The 21,394-nt window shown below is 36.7% G+C and overlaps 2 protein-coding genes across 6 annotated transcripts in view; one reads left to right on the forward strand and one right to left on the reverse strand.

Moving 5' to 3' along the window:
• The window catches only part of NCAPG (non-SMC condensin I complex subunit G), a 30,810-nt gene extending 14,860 nt beyond the window's left edge, over window positions 1–15,950 (forward strand). The window contains exons 10-21 of one of the 2 annotated variants that reach the window (XM_074822222.1): window positions 1,311–1,400; window positions 1,557–1,736; window positions 2,178–2,288; window positions 4,410–4,529; window positions 6,062–6,292; window positions 6,625–6,806; window positions 9,494–9,668; window positions 10,075–10,236; window positions 11,105–11,276; window positions 14,049–14,141; window positions 14,596–14,674; window positions 15,522–15,950. In XM_074822222.1, the coding sequence (XP_074678323.1) occupies window positions 1,311–1,400; window positions 1,557–1,736; window positions 2,178–2,288; window positions 4,410–4,529; window positions 6,062–6,292; window positions 6,625–6,806; window positions 9,494–9,668; window positions 10,075–10,236; window positions 11,105–11,276; window positions 14,049–14,141; window positions 14,596–14,674; window positions 15,522–15,645 (1,719 nt within the window). In that variant the 3' untranslated portion in view covers window positions 15,646–15,950. The remainder of the gene's footprint in view (window positions 1–1,310; window positions 1,401–1,556; window positions 1,737–2,177; window positions 2,289–4,409; window positions 4,530–6,061; window positions 6,293–6,624; window positions 6,807–9,493; window positions 9,669–10,074; window positions 10,237–11,104; window positions 11,277–14,048; window positions 14,142–14,595; window positions 14,675–15,521) is intronic. The other variant, XM_074822223.1, reaches the window with a different exon arrangement.
• Window positions 15,951–19,859: 3,909 nt separating this feature from the next.
• LCORL (ligand dependent nuclear receptor corepressor like) overlaps window positions 19,860–21,394 on the reverse strand; it is an 84,514-nt gene continuing 82,979 nt past the window's right edge. For 3 of the 4 annotated variants that reach the window (XM_074822230.1, XM_074822224.1, XM_074822226.1), the window contains one exon: window positions 19,860–20,750. In XM_074822230.1, the coding sequence (XP_074678331.1) occupies window positions 20,567–20,750 (184 nt within the window). In that variant the 3' untranslated portion in view covers window positions 19,860–20,566. The remainder of the gene's footprint in view (window positions 20,751–21,394) is intronic. The other variant, XM_074822225.1, reaches the window with a different exon arrangement.

Consider the following 21,394-nt stretch of genomic DNA (forward strand, 5'->3'; position numbering starts at 1 on the left):
TAATTCTAAAGGCTCATTGTTTTCTAGACTTTGCCTTCCCTGTATATCAAACAGTGTTTATGAAGCATTGGAACAGAAATATCAGCAGTTAAAATATTTTTAGTTTGGAAAAGCATTTATGTTTCACCACACCCCTCCTCCCCCCCCCCCGTTTTTTTTTAATAAGCATAGCTGTATTTTTGTGGTTGGCTAAAGATCTTTGTCTTTACAGAATTGACTGGTGTTGGAAGTGTAACCCTCAAATTAGGGAAGTATTACAGTTTGACAGCCAGTGCTTCAGAATCCTTTGTCATATTAGTTCCAAACAGTTTTGACCAAAACATTCAAAGTGAGGATAATGTACATTTCTGGGTTTCAGCTTTCTCTTCCCTTCTTTTAGCTGAGATAGCTACTAAAAACCCTTATAAGAAAAGTATTTTATGTAGTAGAGTCTTTTATATACAGCATAATTATTTAAATTTGACTCCTGAAAAACAGACCATTGGTTTTGCTCAAACATTTTAAATAAAGCCTGGACTTAAGGACAGAGACCACTTTTCAGAAAGCCTCAATCCAGTGGGTAAAGTTATTATATATGTTTCTTACATGATTATGATGGAAGAACTATGGTAATCTTAGCATTATAGTACAATAGTAATAGTAAATGCGTGCATTTCTGTTATTAGAGTGAAATACACTGATTCAATACATTCTGCTGATTTGGTACAGCCTGAGAGGAAGCTAAACTGAGGTGATCTGATACAAGATAAATCAAATTAAGATGATCATGTCTCAGTCTTTAGTTTTCCTCATGTTTCATCTCATTTTTATTTATGTAATGGGTCTAACTTTGAAGAAAACCCTAACCGACTGAAAAACTCTCAACGTAGTTCTTCTAGTTCTAAGCATGTATTTGGCTTGAAATTAAATTGCTTACATGGCTTCTTATACAGTGGTTTATAGACCTTTAAATTATAGTGTTCTTAGTTGTATTTTGATTGAAGTAGTAACATATGAAAAGCCTTACTCTTATTACCAGTAATTCTTTTTAAAGCATGTGTTCAGATCTAGAGGAGATGGTACCTGTGAACTGTTGGCATAGAAACTGTTTGACTTATTCATGGATATACATACAGTCTTCCATTTTTTTGTTTACCTAGCTAAATGGTAGAAACCACTAGACTTTCATGGTTAGACTATGTATTGTCAAATTGTGGATGTTCAATACTTTTTTGGAAGGATAGTATTTTTAAATTTGGAAAAGTGAAATGCTTACTATCTTGATACCTGAGCTGAAATTAATGGCGCTAATATGCTGTTTGTAACAATAGATTGCAGAAATTATATCAGAAGTCCTTGAGCCGATTGTTACGGTCGACCAGCCTATCGATGTTGCTGAAATAAGAAAGCGGGAACTTAAGGTAAGCAGATTGTAGTTAACAAGAGAAATATTTTTTTTAAGCCTAGTAAGAGTTTTATATAGCAGTGTATTATTGGCTAGTGTCAAGAGTGTATTGTTGGCTAATACCACAAAGGTTATGGTATTATATTAATTTTATTTTTACTTTGCATTTCAGTTGGCTGAAATAAAAGTGAAACTTATTGAAGCAAAACAAGCTCTAGAAGAATGCGTTACTCTGCAGGATTTTAAAACAGCATCAATATTAAAAGAGAGCATAACTGAGTTGGAACAGAGGAAAAATGATCTGATAAAAGAAGCAGAGCAACCTGAAATTGAAGAAATGCATGTGGAGAAGGTCTCTTCCCTTCATGTATTCCCAAGTGCTGGCTATGTTTTGACATTTATTCATCATTTTAAAAGAAACCGTATTTTGGCCTTGTATCATCTAAATTTTTAAAATTGAAAATGAGCATTTATGGTATTAGTATTCTCCTTCTGCATGTGTACAAGGTGATGGTATGCTCTAGCAAAAAATGAATTGCAGTTATTCTTTTGTCCTTGAGTAACTAAAGAATTCTAAATTAGTCTCTTTTACTGCTTATACTCTTAACTAACTGAAAACACAAACCTGAATCTCTTTTCATCATAGTTTATAGACAGATTTTGACTAATATTTTTGCACAACAAATGTGTAGTGGACAGGAAATGTTTATTTGGGTAGGGAAAAATTATGATTAATGTTCTCATTCTCCTTACCACATTTATATTGGTTTTCTCTTCCCTGATCCACTTGAAGAATGATCCTGAAACACTGTTGAAATGTCTGACGATGTGTTATGAGCTTCTGAAGATCATATCCCTTTCTAAAGGAATTGGTCCAACCATTAATGGAATCATTGAATCTCTGGTATGTAGGAATAAATACTGTTTACATTATATTGGATACATCATAGCTGACCCTTAGGTGCTGGCAGGATGGTTTGTGATTATTTCACAGTTGCTTTGCTGTACCTGCAGTGCTGTGTCTGGTGCTGTTCAGCCTTCCCAGAACCTAGTGTCTTGGAGCTGCAGTCCAGATACACTCCGATGCCACAACCGGTTGTGGCAGAGAGATACTAAAATAAAACAGGAATATGGTGAATATTTGACTGATGTATGACAGTGTTGGGCAGTGCTGAGTTACACTGTGCCAAGTGTGATGCTTAGGCATCTGCTTACCACCCTTGCTGGTACTTCAATTACTTGGATTTTCTATCAGCCAAAGTTATGAGATTTCTAATAGAGAACTTTAAGATTTTTATTTTTTTTTTTGCAAGTCAAAAGCTTTTTATCTAGGAAAAGGTGGAATTCAGACCTTTTCTTTCATCCCTTCCATGTAGAAGGAAAGATGTTTGGGGGGATTTCCCCCCCCCATCCCCTTCTGTTTTCTTAGCGCCTTTGAAGAGCAAAATATTTCTGTATTGAAGAATAAGACAGTGGTATTATAGGCCTCCTATAGTCTGCAAGATATACTTCCTACTTTTCATTGTGAAGAGTATGGATTTTAAGATGAACATTTCTAAATATCACAGACTTCTAACTGTTACTGAGTGTGCAAACAAAATGGAAAAAATAATGTGCCATTGTATAAATGGTGCATCCACATCTGAAAACTATTTGCAATTCTTAATCCCATCTATCTACAAAGTATATTTGAATTGGAAGTGGTCAAGAGAAGGCCAGCAAGGAAAAGTATGGAGTGGCTTCTGTATGAAGAATGACTAAATAGGTTACCTCTTCGTAACCTGGAGAAGAGAGGACTTGGGGGTAGTGTCGGAGAGAGGGCAGAAGTCATAAGACATGAGTGTTATGGAGAGAATGAATAAGGATTGGTTGATCACCCCGTAAAGCTAGTAACTAGCAAGCTCAAAACAAATGAAATTAGTTGATTCTTCACTTAATATGTAATCTGTGGGATGCCTTGTCGCAGAACGTGTACATGGTGAACACTTGCATAAATTTCAAGGAATACTGAGCAAGTTCAAGGAAAACATGGAATGATTAGGTAGTTAGGACCAGCCTCTCAGCTCACATGTCTCAGCTGCAAATTGTTGGGACCTTAACAAGAATTCTTCGGAAGTATCTACTTAGTCTGTTTAAGTAATACTTCATAGGAATTTGGTTTTGATCTTTTTTTGATAACAAGACAATGGGCTAGATGACCTGACTCAGTATGGGCATTCTTAGAATTCCAAGTGTAAAGAAAATTACACCACAAATTTAAATTAGCTTAAATGTAGTGGAACCACACCTGATTTCTTTCAGATGTATAGAAGTATTCTTAGAAATCCTAATTAGGGTTGATGTGACCCCCAGAAACCTTTTCTTTTTCATTAGGTCTTGCTTTAATTTTCACATTTGTTGTTTGTTCCACTTTTCTATCTCCAACTTCCTTCTTTCGTATTTTGTTCCAGTGGATTTTCGCATATTACACGATTTGGGATATCTTATTTGTTGTTGTTTAAACTTGAACTCTTTAGTAAATGCAAAAATATAAAATGATGCCGTTGTAGTGTTCACCCTGTATCTAGTCTGGCTTTTCTTTCATGTAGATTGTTACCATTGTCTTCTCAAAACTATTCCAAGTACGTGAAAGTGGCATCTGTATTTTGCATCTTGGAACTGAGTATTGTTTCTCTGCAAGAATGCTAATGTCTTCTATGAAGAAATGTGTAGGTTTGTTGTGTAGTTGTGGGATTTTTTTTAAATGTCACAATGAGTGGTCAACTCAATTTTGTTTGAAAACAAATATTTATTAAAAACAAACACAAAGCAAAACACTCGTGCTTTTTTTTGCCATTGCTGATTTCAAACAGCATATTCTATCTAGATAAAGATAGAAGATCAACAGAGTATATAGTAGTTACCACTTTCCAATCCTGCATCAAACCAAATTATTTTTAGTTTCAGGGTAAGCACACTTTAGTAGTTATTTTTTTATTTTCAGTTTGTGTATTTCAACTATAATGTCTAATATTATTGTTTCCAGATACTTCCTGGTGTAACTAATGTCCATCCAGCTGTGCGAAATATGGCAGTTCTGTGTTTGGGTTGTTGTGCCCTTCAGAACAAAGAATTTGCCCGACAACAGCTTGCATTGCTGTTACAGGTAAAATGTCTGATGGGAAATGGAATGATAATCTATGTGACTTAGTAAATAAAACTAGTCTTGCATCTGTAACAAGCTATTCTACATAGTCAGGTTACTTGAGAACCAGTGATTCATGATTTCCTAAAGATCTGGATCTGGAGAGTGTAGTTTCATGTAGATTTTTCTGATGTCTAATAATATTCAAGCTTATATTGTGTCTTGGTAGTAGCATGTCTTTCCTTTGTAAGGTCACCTGTTGTCTTGAAGTTTATAGGAATTCTTTATCTGTCAGGTCTTACTTTCTCTTCTGAATCTGGGTGAAATCAGTCATGTATTTATGTTATTACAAAGAGAAAAGAGAAGCTGTAGGGTTCTGTAAGCCTGCCTTCCTTGGGAAACCAAACTGAAAATGTGACTCTGTTCTTACATTTCTGTGACACACTTACCTGTGATCTTGGGTGTCCAATTTAATTTCTGAATTATTAATTTTGTGTGGATTAAGGAAGAGTTGTTAATTAGAGGATAAAGCAACATTCAAACCAACAAACAATAGCATGGCCAAACATCTATAGATATGGAACAAGTTGGATGCCATAATACCCACATCTCCCACCTTTGTAGTAAACGTTCTGATGCTGAGCTAATTATATAAAAGATGACACTACTGTTAACTTTTCAGATGCTGGATTTGAGAGAAGTGTAGCTGGCCATCGTACTTTATTAAGAATATGTTCATGTACACACTCGAGAACCGACAGCAGGTGCTGAGATGATATGCTTGGTTCAGCCAAGATGATAGAGCTGTCAGTCACCATAGACCAATACCTTTGGGTTCCTAAAAAGTTATCATATACTATTGTTTTTAGTTTGAGTATGTCTCATTAAAAATCAGTTGTTTGTTTAGGAAGGATTTCAGATGTTTTAGCAACTTAGACTTTAGACTTAAGTAATTAATTTCTGTAGGTACTAAACCCCATAATCTTTGTGTAGGCTGCTGGCAGAAGCAGAGTATTGGGCTAAACAGATCCAGGATTGATGTGTGGCTTTATGTGCATGTTAATTTGGACTACAGTACATATAGTAACCTATACAACTTTGACTTTTATTACTATCTTGCTCCCTGCTGTCTTTTTACATACTGTTTATTTTAATGAAGCTGTACTGTATTTCAGAGCAGGGATTGTCTTACGTATTTTTTTCTGTAGTGCCTAAGACTATGGAGCTACTATAGGCAAACAGACTTTCTGTTTGTCCAATGTCTATTTAGAAATTGAACAATAAAATTACATCTCACACATGCATGCTCACTCCATGAGTGAAATTTAATTAATTTTATGTAATGGAAATTGCATAGATGACTTGATAAATTATTTCCCAGACTGTATTATAAACTTGTATCACACCTTCCTAAAGTCTGAAATTTGTCTCAAGTATCATAAAAACGTTCCTAAATTAAACAATCTTATTAAAGCAAAAAACTCTATTATGCTTACTGTTAACATTGGTGGTCTCCTGTGAGATGATGTGTGTATTTTCCTTATTAAACCTAGGTTTTACAAATAGATAATATAAAGGTAAAGCTCAGTGCTTTAAAAGCAATCTTTGATCAACTAATGCTGTTTGGGATTGAGCCATTTAGAGCCAGAAGAGGCTCTCAAAGTGAAGATGAAAACATTAGAACTGAAAATTCTGAGGAAGAAAGTGAAACAATAGAGAAGGAAGAAGAGACTGCTGTGATTCACAAACTCCTGCAGCTTCTTTCTGGTTTCTTAGACAGTGAGGTAAGAAATACTATAAAATTTTCCTTAAAATGTTTTAAATGTTTTAATGACTTTTGCAGAAGGTTTACCATCTCATTAGGTTGCATGTGAAGATTACATGATGTGTAATTGAAATTAATAGTCATGTTAAAATAGTTGTCCTAGAAAAGGACCGCAACTTTGTCACTGATACAGATGAATGCTACTCTTGAGCTAGCTTTGAATTCTGTGCAGGTGCAAATATGTGAATGTAGAAAATTGATTGGCAAAATAGGATGTAGACTGTTATTATAAAGTCATAGTGAAAAATCCTGTGGTTGATGTGTTGTGTATATGATCAGTTGTTTCTTCAGTTTTCAGAACTTAGGACAGACGCTGCGGAAGGCATAGCCAAACTGATGTTCTCTGGGAGGCTGAAGAGTGCCAAGCTGCTTTCTCGTCTTATTTTGTTGTGGTATAATCCTGTGACTGAAGAAGATACTCGGCTTAGACACTGTCTAGGAGTTTTCTTCCCTTTATTTGCTTATGCAAATAGGTATGTCCTTTGTAAATTACTATGTGAAAGTATACATTGGTCTAGCAGCTTCAGGAACCTTCTTCAGTATTGCACAAATGCAGATTAGACCTAAAGGTCTAGTTCAGCCTCCTATGCATATTACTTTTGAATGTACATAATCTCAACCTGTGACTATTCTGAAGACTTTCCATTAATTCCCTCTTACCCTTGTGGCCTTCCACTTTTTTTCTTTCCTAAGCCTATAATTGAAACTGTTCTTCAAGATACTGAATAAAAAATTAATTTAAAAAGATGTGCTTTACTTATTTATGCTGTTGTGCACTACAGGTAGACTTTGAAGTATCACTGAAAAGTAGCTAGCAGAAATGCTTCAAAAGAATAATTAGTGCCCAGCAGGTATTAAAGCAGCAGGGTAGTTGGTTGTGGTTTGGGTTTTGTTTTTGTTTTGTTTTTTAACCAAATAATACTCAAGTTCATGGCAGATTCAAAATCTCCTCTTTATTTTGGTAGTGGTCAAAGGAGGTAGAGAGCTTGTGTAAGAGAATAGGAACCTAAATAGTAATTCTCATCCCCTTTTACCTCCTCAAATAAAAAAAATGTTTAACTTTTCAGTTGCTGCTAGTGGTTTTAGCCAGTCTGAACTAGCTGAGTTTTTATCTGCTTTTTTAATAATTAAGTTAGGCATATTATATATTATCTATTTTTCGAAACCAAATTGAATTACATTTTTTTTTGTCTATAAATTGCCACATTAAGAGGAGTAGTTCAAAGAGGAGTTGGTTTGAAGAGGAAAAAACCCAGACAAATATATTTTTTGCTCTTGTCAGGAAAAAAAAAAACCTGAGAAAAATATAGCTAGTCTCCTCCAGAATGGGGTTTTCCCTACTTAAATTATTTTGAAAATAAGTAACAGAAAAACTAATTTCATATGCTTCCAGTGTCTCTAATATTAAGTAATGAATTTAATCTTTTAACATTTGATAATCTTTTACCTGTGAATGTTGCTTTCTGTCCCTGTGAATTTTTTTTTTAGTTATGGGTTCTATTGATTGCCCACCTGAGTAATTCTGTGTATTTCAAAATCATTTGCAAATGCGGCAACTTGTTCTGACACCTCATAGATCTTTTTCTGAAAAGAAAAACACGGTGCATGCTTTAAGCAAAAATTGGAAAAATCAGTGGAGAAAAAATCCTAAGGCTTAGTCTGGCTCATCGATTTTTGAAATCTTTGTTTAGTTAAGAAACTTCACTGCTTTTTTTGTCTCAAAACATCTGCATTCTGGATCACAAATGGGTCATTTTAAGATGAATCATGAAGTGTTTTTAGTTACCAATACTGTATTTTTAGAAGAGAATTATTAATTACCACGTATAATTGGGAACTGTTTGCAAAGTTGCCATTCAGAAAAGGAAAACTCAAGTAATGAATGAGGTTTGGCTGAGGTTCATACCTAATTTTGGTACTGATCTCTCACTGAATTTTAAAATTCCATTTGTTACTGGGTGCTGCTCTGTTAACCTTTCCATCTGGTCACAGATATAATGAAGAGGCTTACTTTTTTGAAGTTAAATATTTGAACTCTGTGAGGAAAAAAATGTTGATGCTGACTTCTATAAATATTATGTCACGTCAATAGAGTGGCATGGCACACTAATAACAAGGACAGGATCCTGTAACCAGTGAGCAATCCTTATTCACGGAATGTTTTCTAAAGACTAATAAACTCTCTAGCAGCCTAAGAGGAGGAAGTTCTGTCTTGTGCCTATATGCCACTAGACTTTTTTCTAATTTACAGGAAATATTCTGAATGGGACTTCAGTTATGCTTGAGCCAATCTAAAGCCTTAAAGCTGCCAAAAGGGAGAGTTCTTGCTTCCATTATTTCTTGCCCCAGATTTAGTGCTCAAAAGGTCTTTTGGTCAGCTGATTTGGCTCAACCCAGCAGCAAACAATCTGCTTTTTTGAAATTACTTACTTTCTTGGTTTTTCTCCTGTAGTTATTTGGGTTCAAATAGGAGGTTAACAAGTATCAGAAACAAAAAAGGCTTCACTTTGCCAACCTAGTACCTTGCACTTTTTGACACCTTGCCTCTTAAATTATTTTGACTTGTCTTGTGGAACTACACTTTTAGACTACTTGCTGCAGAACCAAGTGAAACATGATTTTTTAGGCTTGCTTGGCAGGAGTTAACTCTTCTGAGAAAAGAAAGCAGGACTATTTCTTCCAAAAATCTTTTTAACCACTGCATTTTTTTTTTTTTTTTTTTGCCAGGCTCCTTGCTTTCTTACACAATGAAAAGTATCCCCAAAGAAAAGTGCTGGCAGGAAGGAAGAATGAGCAGAAGACAGATTAAATGAAAGATTTAGAGAAATATATTTCTGTCCTTTAAGAGAGAATATGTCTCTATATATCAGTTAGGTTTTCAGTAGTAAGGATGAACTTTAAAACTGTTCAGAGGCAGGAAGTGTTACCTAAAACTTACTTGAAATACCATGTGCTAAAACTTAGAAGAAATCGGTTCTGTGAAGCACTTTTGATATCTTGATCCTGTTGGCTGTCCCTACTGAGGCTGGCTGCTCCCACTTTGCTTTGATTGATGTATGTAATGGGTCAGTGAACTTCCATCATGGAAGAGAAACTTAAGGGTGAATGAAGATTTAATTTTGTCTCATTATGCTACTAATGTTTGACTTAATTGAAACAGGTCTAACCAAGAATACTTTGAAGAAGCTTATCTTCCAACTCTGCGAACACTGTTAAATGCTCCTGCAACTTCACCTTTGGCTGAAATCGATATCAGTAATGTTTCTGAACTGTTAGTGGACCTGACCAGACCAAGTGGACAGAAACCTCAGTCTAAAAAGTCCCAGGACTATCAGGTACAGTGTGTTAAACTGGAGAAAAATAGTATTTGTATCTAGAGACTAAGAACTGACCCCCCTTCACTTACTGCTAGCTGTCTGGGCCTCTCTGAGATTCCTAGTGTCAGAAGCTGGATTAAATCAGTGACTGTTTGGGTAATGAAATATTTTAGCTTGACCACCCCCAATTTCCCCTCCCTCCTACAATTCAGAAATGCTAATAGGAACTTGCACCATAGCTAACTGTCTATACTGGAAAAAGTATTTATAAAAATCAGTTCATGCATGTGCTCAAAATACTGCGTTTTAGGAAAATGTTTACTCTCTAAAATTAGTCATTAGCTGCTTAAATCAATGATCTCGTTGATGTCTTTTTGTAAATAGTTCCCAGCAAAATTTCTGATATCTAATTTTTCTTTTACAGGACTTAACAGTGCATGATAGTTTAGCAATGAAAATTTGCAATGAAATCTTGATGGACCCAACTGCACCAGATGTTCGTATTTATGCAAAAGCTTTAAATTCACTAGAACTCAGTAGTTCTTCCACAGAGAATCTTCTGGTTCTGCTCAATGAGATTCTAGAGGTAGTACATAAATAACAAGGTTCTCTTTTAATCATAGCAATCTAATGTTCTGATACGCTTAAAAGTGAAGTGCCTTTTTTTTTACTATGACAGCATGCCTGGAATTTCTCTTTTAACCAGTCTTTGAAAATTAATTTTTGATGAGTCTTTTACGAAAATCTGAGCTGATATCACTGTATAATTTTCATATTTTTAGCTACCATACATAGTAAAATAAGTGTGAAACAGTGTGCTTAACTTGATACCTTTTAGTTCAGTAAGTTCTTTTGATAACTGTGGTGTGGTTAATTTTTTTAATGTTAAAATTTGGTATTAAGTCTTTTACAGTTTGAATGGCTTATTTTTAGTTAATTATTAGCAGCTGAAATTTTATGTCAAAACTTACAATGTAACTAAGATCATTGGGCAACATGAAAAGGATTCTTGATTTAAGATGAAGTGGGAAGAAATTACAAGAGTGATATGAAAGTTTTTACATTGATGCTTTCATTAATATGGAAAAAATAAAGTAAGATTTGGGAGCATGACAGAGGAAGACAATGTTATATAGAAATGTTGAAAAGAATGCTGATCCACTATTGGCATATCATTCAGAGGTAGCTATGCTCCAGGACTTGGCTGGAAAGGTCCAGTTGCTTTAATGTTTTTTAGGTTTCCTTCTTAAAAAAAAAAAAAGTATTTTTGGGTTTTGGTCCCTGGTGTTGATGGAGAAAGTGTTTTTCCTTTCAACTTGACTGATCATCTTCATGTCATGCATTGCATCCTTCGTGTAGTAAATTTAATTAATCCTATCGGTGAGTAATTTTAATGGATAAAAGAAATGGTTGTAAAATTAAGTAGCATTTAACATCAAATGTCTCTTCTCCAGAAAGTGAAAGATAAACTTTGTCAAAGAGCTATTGAGAAGATCAAGATGCACTTGACCAAAGATCCTGATGTGGCCAAAGACCACTCTGAAAGGACTGAGGAAACAGGCCTCTCTGAAAGGACACAGGAAACTGATGTCACGTTATCTGAAAATACTCTTCAAAATGAAGAAGGTAATTCAGGAGAGGTGTAGCTTAGTAGTAGGTGTACAACTGAGTGACTTGATTAGATATTATGAAAATAAGTTTTAGTTTTTGTCCATTAAATTTATCTACTTTTTGGAAAAACAGGAAAAGGTAACATCTAGTAAATACGCATACAGTTTAAAACATTTGTACTGAAGTATTTTGCATTTTTTATTGCTTTTTGATCAGATTCTGTGTTTTCTTATTCTCCATATTGCTCTAGTATAACTAGTGCTGTATTTTGGGTCTTAAGCTCTACCCTGCAGCTCTTTCTTTTTAACAAAGACAGTATTAAAATGGGCGCTTTTTTTAAGCTGTTTGGCACACTAGTGTGCCTGTCAAATACTAGTGCCAGCTAACTCTTTAGAATGTGACTTGCTAACTTGGAGAAAGAAACAAGTACTTTGTGGGGTCTTGGAATTACTGTGACTGTGCTTCTTGCAGACTGTATCATAGCAATATAGAGCTGGTATCTTTAAAAGTTGACACTGGTCTGTCCTTGTTATGAGCTCTTATGTTGGAGACAGATTTGGTTTTACTTCTATTTAAAAGCTTGAAGTAGAAGTAGCTGGAAAACTTTCCACTGCCTCCGCAGCTTATGCGGCTGTATGTGCCTTAGCAGAGTACGTTGTGCTGGTGGCATAGGAAGTCCTACATTCTTCAGCAGAAGAGCAATTGGATTAAACTTGTTTAGGTTTGCTTGCAGCAGTAAAGCAAAGATACTGACATGCAACTGTTTTAAGCAGATCATGTTTTCTTTTAACATTTAATTATTTGTTTATATCTTCTAGTGGATTATTTCAGGGTTTTAATCCATTGTTTCTGGAAGTGTCAAATACTTTAATTTCTTATATCTTCTATGTTTATATCTTCAAGTATTTGTTGGATGGGAAGTTGAAAGTATGCTTTTGAGAAAATAGTTGTACTGTTTCCTCCTAATATCTGATAATACTTCTTGGTATGAATTTCTCATGAAAGAGGATTTTTGAGCACTTTTTAAAAGCAGGCTGTAGGAGGAAAACATTGTTCCCTTTCCCCCTTTCCCTCTCCCACTGCTCCCCAAATACATTTGGGATCATTAAAAATAACACAGCATTTACTACTTCAAATTTGTAAATGATGGCTGTGAGCAAGAAGGGCAACAGACACTATTTTTGTCCTTCAAATGCTGCAAAGGAGATTTAGATTTGACATTAGGAAGAAAGCTTCCTAGCTATAACAGAGATGGCTGAAGAAAGAAATGTCCTAAAATTATTTGAAACTTTAAGACTAGAATAGAATACTTCAGTTGGAAAGGATCTACGAGGATCATCTAATACACTGCCTGACCACTTCAGGACTGAGCAAAACTTAAGGCATATTATTAAGGGCCTTGTCCTTAATTACCTCTTAAACATTGATAGGCTTGGGGCATCGGCCACTTCTCTGGGAAGCCCGTGCCAGTGTTTGACCACGCCCTTGGTACAGAAATGCTTCCTAATGTCCAGTCTAAACCTCCCCTGGTGCAGCTTTGAACCATTCTCACGCATCCTGTCACTGGATACTGGGAAGAAGAGCTCAGCACCTCCCTTTCAACTTTGCCTCCTCAGGAAGCTGTGGAGAGCAAGGAGGTTGCCCCTCAGCCTCTTCCTCTCCAAACTACACACTCCAAACTAACCAAGCTAGGCGCTCCTCACAGAACACGCCTTCCAGCCCTTTCACCAGCTTTGTTGCCCTGCTCTGGACGCATTCGAGTACCTGAACATCCTTCTTAAATTGTGGGGCCCAGAACTGCACGCAGCACTCCAGGTGAGGCCGCGCCAGCACTGAACACAGCAGGACAATGGCCTCTTTTGCCCGGCTGGTTATGCTGTGTTTGACGCACCCCGGGATGCGGTTTGCCCTCTTGGCTGCCAGGGCACACTGCTGACTCGCGTTGAGCCTGGTGACGGCCAGCCCCCCAGATCCCTTTCTGCAGAGCTGCTCTGCAGCTGCTCCTCTCCCAGTTCATACCTGTGCCCACTTGGCCACCTGAGCACACTGCTGGCTCGTGTTCAGCTTATGGACATTCAGCTGATAGAACTGGTCCCTTACAATTTCATTGTCCTCAAATGGAAAGTCACTGTACCCACTCCTGTGGTCCTCTGACTCAGAGGACTGGACAGCCTGAGGTCCATCAGTATTATTAAAAACCTAGGCAAAAAGAGCACTGAATGCCTCCAATTTTTCTTCATCCCTATTAGTTGGGTGACCATCTTCAACAAGTATCAGTCCAATGTTTTCTCTAGACCTCTTCTTGCTATTAACATACTTAAAGCCCTTCTTGCTCTCTGACACAACACTGGCCAGTTTCAACTCTAAGCTTTGGCCTTTCATGTCTTCTCCCAGCATATATGAATGACAGCTCTGTAGTCTTCCTGCAAAGCCTGACCTTGCTTCCAGAGATCATGCAATTTCTTTATCCTCTTGAGCTCCACGAGGAGTTCCCTGTTCCGCCAAGCTGGTGTTCCACCCCACTTGCCTGACTTACAACACAATAGAAGGGGCTAAACAATTGTCAGGAACAGTTTACATGTGTTTGATCTATATTGGGGCAGGCTTATAGCTGAGTGACATTTTAAGCTTCCTTCTAGCTTATTATCTAATTCCTACTTTAAGGAAAAATGGGGTTAAAATTGAGTGGCTTTTTTATATAACAGCCAAAATTTAAAATGCTGATACTTAAGATTAAATTTAAAGTTGATTATCTGTGACTTCTGCATGTGCTATCCTGTTTAACAGAAGATAATAAAGATGTTCTTCGTACTCCAGTTAATGAAGTTAAAAGTAATGCAACTGCAAAAGTGAAATCCACGAGAAACAAAGCTGGCAAAGGTATGCACTAACTTTTTCTGGCTCCAATCATCATTGTCTTTAATAATAAAATTTCATACTAACTTTTTGTGAACATACAGATATAAAAACCATTCAGCCTTCATACTCCATTGTAGATTTTTAAATTTTATTTAAAAGATTAAAGTAGTCTGTCTGTGGAAATTTTTGTGCTGTTAGCATCTCCCAACAACACAGAGTTCAAGGAAAAAAAAAGTCCGACTACAGGATTTCAAGATAATTTGGCCACAGTCATTTACAGTAATGTACAGGTGTTTATGGGAGAAGTGGTACACTGAGGGTTTTCTGTTGTTCGTTTCGTTTTGTCACCACATTCTATCTGTGGTGACTGCATATTTATATGTTTCAATGCAATATCAAACACTGAAAGATACAAAACTAGTTTAAGAAAATAAATGCTATCATGGTATGTAAAGAGGCTTTTGCTTATACTTAGGACAACGGAAAGCAGCGGCAGAAGTGAGGTCTGTGAGCAGAAGAAAAACAGGCACAGCTGTAAAATGCAATAGTGAAAGGTAAATCCATTTCTCTCCACCATCAAAATCATGCTTGTTCTAGCAAGGACATTTAATTAAAATGTTTTTCTTTCCCAAAACCTGCATCTTTAACATCCTCTATTCCTAATACACAGGTAAATATTTAACAAAAGAAATTTCTTTGAACTGGTACTTTTGAAACAATAGCAGGTTTGACAGCTTCACATTGTATTATCATTGCCTAAGAGCCTGTAACTTTTTTTTTATTTTTGTGCATAGAGTTAACATACATTCTAGCTGACAAAAGTTAGATTCTTGGCTTACATTATTACTCTTCCAATCACTCTTTCTGCTTTTTTAATAACTGTTCTGTGGAGAAATCAGATTTTTGATTTTTTTTTATTTAAATTCCTTTTCCCCCCTCCACATTCTTGTTGCTTGTTTCTCAACATGGAGTTGACAAGCTTCTAGAAATGACTGATAAGTGAGTATATACAATGCATTCCTTCCCTTAGGATCTTGTAGGATATAAGCATTAAAATGACATTCTCTGTAATTTTCAGCTGTGCTCACTCTTTCTCAAGCAAGTAATCCACAGGCTTTAGGGTAACCAGGGCCAATCATTCCTGTTTGCCTGTTTGATGCATTTCCTTTGATAGCATGTAATCTTTTGGGGGTTTTGCATATTTTGCAACTACTAACACTTGGTTATCTTTACTACTGTATTACTTTGGAAAGCATTAATCTATTTTTCTCAAAAAATAAAGTTTATCATTAGGAAGAAGTACTTTTGCTCTTTAAGGACCATGTTTCAAATTTGTTAATATAAAAACTCTTCAGTTTGCTTAGTCTTTTTGGCCTTACTTAAAAATATTTTGCATTTCAGTGGTGATGAAATTCCAGAATTGGTCCCAATGTCAAGTTCAAGGCCTTCAAGGCGAGCAAAAACAGTGGCACTGGAAAAAACAAGAATGAATCTTTCAAAACTTTTGAATAGGGAAGCAGATTAATGAAGACAAAAGGAGAGAAGGCATCCTTTGCTAATGCTGGTAGTTAACATCAGACTTGAAGAATAAGATTTGTTTTGTTGTTAGTCATATTTAACTCTATTATATGATCATTTATCATTTTAGATTTTTAGGAACTTTTATTTTTTTGTTAAATAGATGCTTTTGATGATTTTCCCGATATGGAGTCCATCATTCATGTAACAAAAACATATTAAAATATTACCTGAACAAAACTTGGATTTTTTTTTTTATGTTATAGAGGAGAATGCTTTTTGTCTGCAAATAAAAATAGCTGTTGGTGGTAAGTACTTAATAGTTAATGCTGTTTTGATGTTTAACATCATTCAGAGAGAACGTTTGACCTAGAGTGGTTGCTTGTGATGGCAGCAATTTTGAATGTACCTACCTTTAATGCACCTACTTTCTTCATTTATTAGCACGTGCATCTGCTGACCAGGTTTTTATAGTTCATGTTAATATAAAATAGAATTAATCTTAATTGTGAATTCTGCTTTCTGCAGATATGTGTCCACTTTATTTTAAATAATGTCAAAATGGTAAAACTGAGTTACTGATTTTACAAACCTAAGCCTGGAAGCTTGCTACTGATCTTAACCTTGTTATATAAAATCAGTGATGTGCTTTTAGAAAAGCATAGAAATATTTGTGGTACAAAATAAGATCCAATAAGGAATACTTAAGTACAGAAAGAGCAAAAAATGAAATACTTTATAAGGTCTGTGTGCTGTCCTTTTAAAGTGGCATACAATTGAGATTTCTTTGTAGCTTTGAAGTGCACAACCCTTTTTCTAATGACGTATCTAGGAATAGTCATGAGTTTTACAGAGACAATAGAAGATTAAAGTCCATGTAGTAGTCACTGGTGGCTGAGCAGATTCACTCTGGAAATGCCAGTTTTTTGGTTTGGAAACAGCCAGTCATGTCTGACTGTTACAATATAGTTACAAACTGTCCAAGGCAGTCAGAGAAAACTCACGTTGATTGCTTGATGTGTGCGTGTCAGCTACTGATGCTGACCATAGCTTTCTGAAGAATTTGCATTTAAAATAGGTAACTATACTGTAAATGATCTCTGGTAATTCTCAGAAATGGCTTAGGGACCCAAGGAAAAAGCAGCGTTCCCAAAGTGTAGTGCCCAAACTATTATGCTATTTTCAAGCTTGCATATAGGAAATGGGCAGGATTGTGTTGCTTTTCCTCCCTTTCAGTTTTTGTTGGAAACTTGTCAAACCACAGAATGCCATGACACACTTTTCTGCTGATATTTGCTATTCAGGAGCTTATGTAACTGTGAATTATTTTTATTCATCTTTTTAAACAGAACTTTGAAGTCCTGTGCTCCCTCTTTTCATAATTCTTTTCTTCAAATCCCCAATTTGTGTTCTAGTGTGAGTTTCACTTGAGATCAGAGACAGTATCTGTCCCCTTGAATGTTGCCTGAGCATAGTTCAAAAGGGTGAAGTGTATATTTCAGTTCTTCTCAGCTGACTGTCAATCAGAGCTTCACTTGTGCTTTAAAGTTTAGGTGTTTGGGTTGTTTTTTTTTAAATTTCAGTTACAAGTTCTCTCTCACCCTCACTCTTGAGTAGTTTGCTCTTCTGCCACTAATACACTTTCAACAACTACTGCTAGTCCACTCTTATTGTTAGTTAAAATGAGTTTCTAGGAAAAGCAGGAGCAATAAAAATTTATAAAGGCTTCTCTGTGAATGCCTTCCTGAATAAATTGAAGTTTTGCCTTGCCGTTCTGTCGTGCCTTGCCACACATGCAGGTTCTGTCTCTGGCATCTCTTAGGAATGCTGTGCTGAAAAGATCAGGTTTCCCTGAAGTCACCCCTCAGTCGGTGGATGTCTCTGCTGTGGAAGTGACTTCACTGGTGTGTATTAATGGATGGCAGCCATTGACAAACTGGAGTGAGTTCAGTGGAGGCCCCCAGGCTGCTGGGGGTGGGACCGCTTGTCCTCCAGGGAGAGGCGGAGGGAGCTGGGCTTGTTCAGCCTGTGGGTGTTGGGAGGACCCCCAGTTTACCTACAAGGAGCATGTTGAGGAGATGGAACCGGGCTCTTTGTTGCATATGATGGGAGGGCAAAAACCAGTGGGTGTAAGTTGAAACTCAGACCAGAATATAAGGAGGAAAAGGCAGTGGAACAGGTTGCCTGGAGAGGCTGTGCAGGCTCTGTCTGAGGAGGTTTTTAAGACCTGACTGGGTACAGTCCTGAACAGCCTGCTGTGACCTCACAGCTGGCCTGTAGCAGTAGAGACCTCCTGACATCCCTCTGTGCCTCAATTACCCTGTGATCCTCTCTTGGGCTAGAAACCTCACCAGCAACTGGCACGTAATTTCCAGCCTCTCTGGGCTCTTTCCCTGCCCTGTTCCCTGTCAAGGGAAGGGCCTTCTGTGCAATATGAAATTTGGTATGCTCTTGCAAAATTACTTCATCTTTTGAGAAGGATGGCTGCTTAATTGCAGGATAGGATAATCAGATGCATGTTGTATTTTTCAAAGCTGATTATTATCAATATTCAAGGTTCAATGTTATCTCAGTTATCAATTATCAGTTGTCAATACGTTCAACGTATTCTCAGTCAGTACAAAACTGACTGAGAAAGTCACATGTGGTAGCAATAGAGTACATCCAAAGGGGATAAGGAGACAAGTCTGGAAGTATCTTACTACCTGCAGTGAAAAAATTGACAAATGCATTAATCCTTCTAGCTAAAAGATGTTGCTGATTTTTATTTACTTTATTTCTACAGATTGAAAGTACTTAACTTGTTGGCTGCTTAATTAAGGAATAAAATGTTAATCCCTAAAATATTCTAATTGACTTAAAAACCGCCTCTTTGTTGCTCTGAACCAATTATTGTGCATCCTCTCTCTTTTTGCTGGCTAAACACAACAGGGTGTCAAACATGAGCCACGCTAGACCTAGACTTGATTCAATATTAAATGATAACAAAATAGTAGTGGTCATTTGTTGTCAAACTTAAAATGATCCCATGTTTATTTCTACACTAGCTTTTGTTTCTTAAAACCAGTTTTGTGATTGTTTGCTTGTCTAATCAGTCTCTTCAGACTACAGACTAAAAGACTTTCTCTTGATTAGTCTCCTTTTGCTGGTTGCTATCTCAAGACAAAGGGTGAGTGTGGCACCAAGAACATTTCTTTTTCTAATTTTGTTGTTTATTGTCTGACTTAGAAGTGGCTAGTGAGCTTGGGTATCTGACTCCCATCTGAAACTTAGCAGCCCATTGAAACTCACTGTGCCACAAAGGAAGGGATCATAATTGTTAAAGTTGATGAAAACAGACAGCTGCTTGGAGGTGAGACATGTCTGTAACAGAAAGGTTCTGGTATTTACCTGGTCTTTCAAATGAGGAAGTTCACATGGCATCTCCTCCTTCAGGCACACAAGATACCGGCTGCATTAGTTCTACTGCTTGTAAGACTGTTTTTATGTTCCTCTCTGGATAGCCCTGACTCCTTACTGTTCCTTGTGCTTCGGTGAGGCCCCCCTGAAGTTCACTTCAGTGCCTCTCCCCCAGGAAGTTTAATTCTCTTTTTGGCTTCCTTACCGCATAGAATCCAAGTGCATTAAATAGTTGAGCTCTGTAAAGACCCTCTAGACAGTGTGGCGTGATGATGAATGTTCACTTGTTCTGCACTGTCTGATACTTCAGTGACTCGATATCCTTGTGGGATCTTGTGCAACTTACCGGAATTCACAATAATCTCATTTCAGTTACTGGATTGTACCAGCAAACCAACAAACTTCTTCACAGAAGAACTGCATCTCCACTTCTAAGTAAGATAATTTTAAGTGAATCCTTAAAACCTGTGTTTTATAAAATACAGTGTCTGTCCAAGGAAACTTCCTTCTGGAAAATTAGTCCTTGGTAAGTAAAGGACAGACAACCTAGAAGTTGAATTAAGCAGCCTCTACTCTAGCTATTGAATGTATGACTCCAGAAAAGAGAAATATATCATATGGTTTTATTCTAACACTTTTGTTATAGCTCTATTAATGAAGTTGTGATGAATGAAGTACATGAACCTTGCTAAAACTGATCTAAGCATGGAATGTCTACAATGTAGTCAGCTACAACCATTTACTACTTTGAGTAGAGCTTAAAATTTTGATGTTTACATTGAATTTCTAAAGTACACGGGGGGAAAAAAATGAAATAGGAAGAGCATTTACATCCATTTTAATTGGTGGCAGGCATAAATTCATAAAAACAAAAGGGGAAGAAAGACCATTAAGCAGAAACCTCAAAAAGTGCAGATACAGATTTGTTGAATGACAATCTTTCAAGAGCTTTTCCTGCAGCCTTGGCCTTTCTTTTAGACATTACAGTCATTAAACACTGTCACACAGAAGTTCTCAAGATAAATGAAGATGAAAGCTTACTGCAGAAACAAACTGCTTGTTCAGTACATTTCAATCCATTTGTGAAGGAGAGATCCTCAGATAATTTACCTTTTTACTGCTCTGCTTCGAGGTAGTCGGTCTCCACCTGTTACAGATGTGTTTGAATTGTTATTACCATAAATCTTTACATGGTGACCTATGCCACAAATTACATAATATATTAACTTTCGTGCACAAAAATAAAATCGGGAAATAATAATTAAACTTAACATAGAAAAATCACAATACTATTGAAGGGGAACATCGGATTCTGATATAAATTTGTACTGCAAGAATTTCATATGGTGGTCAGATGTGAAACTTCATATTTAAAAAAAGAAAAAGTACATCAAAATGAATAATGCTAGTAGTAATATAAAGCCAAATCACACAAGATCATTTCAAGATCAATGTAATAAGTGCTTATTATTCAGCAGAAAAAAAATCAGGAACAATGTACAAAATAATAGTGCAAGAACAGCTGCAATCTATTTGTTCTCATCAGTTTTGAGATTTTGGTTAAAAACTTTACAGCTGGCGAGAGATGCTGCTGAAAAACTCAGATTCCACTCAGTGGGCTGATTAAGGCACATCTTTATGGACTTCAAATGTTCATTTTCTGTGTTCATGTCTATTGAATTCTGCGGCTCCGAGACCTTCACTTGTAGTGTGCTGTGAGAAAAGAAGTGGGGGTGGGAGAGGGAAAAAAATGAGAAAAAGTTTAGTACACTTTCTTCTTCCCCTGCAAACAATCAAACTGCTAAGAGGCAAGATGAGGTGGTGGCAGATTGCGTGTACTGTTGGGGTTTTTTGCTGTTTTACTGCACTATGTTCCAGAAACACTGAGATCAGAACCTGACTGTGCTGTGCTGCCCGTGTTGTAAAAGTAGATCGGGCTTTTTGGTGTTGCCGAGGTCCTGCTACTTCGCAGAGACTGCCCTAGGTCGGTCTCCTGCTAGTGCTGTGCCTTGGCCCAGAGGAGGTGTGGCTGCAGGCTGGCCTTTCCATTGCGTCCAGCCGACTACTGCAAAACCATACAACAGGAACCCAGCAAGAATTTGGGGTTGGGTTTTTCTGCTGACATTGTTAATTTAGTACAGCTACGAAAGCACTAATAGAGAGACAGTTTTTGTTTTGTTTCAAATCCAGGAAAATAAGTAATACAAAGGAGGGAAACAAATCCAGCCCTTTGTGGGGATCACTAAGCAGACTAGGACGTTAAGTGTGGATTGAATCATACCCTCATTGTTGCCATATAGGATCATGGAATGGAATTATAAAATGGTTTGGGTTGGAAGAGACATTTAAAGGTCATC

This window comes from Strix aluco, chromosome 4, assembly GCF_031877795.1.
Source record: "Strix aluco isolate bStrAlu1 chromosome 4, bStrAlu1.hap1, whole genome shotgun sequence".
Classification (NCBI taxonomy): domain Eukaryota; kingdom Metazoa; phylum Chordata; class Aves; order Strigiformes; family Strigidae; genus Strix; species Strix aluco.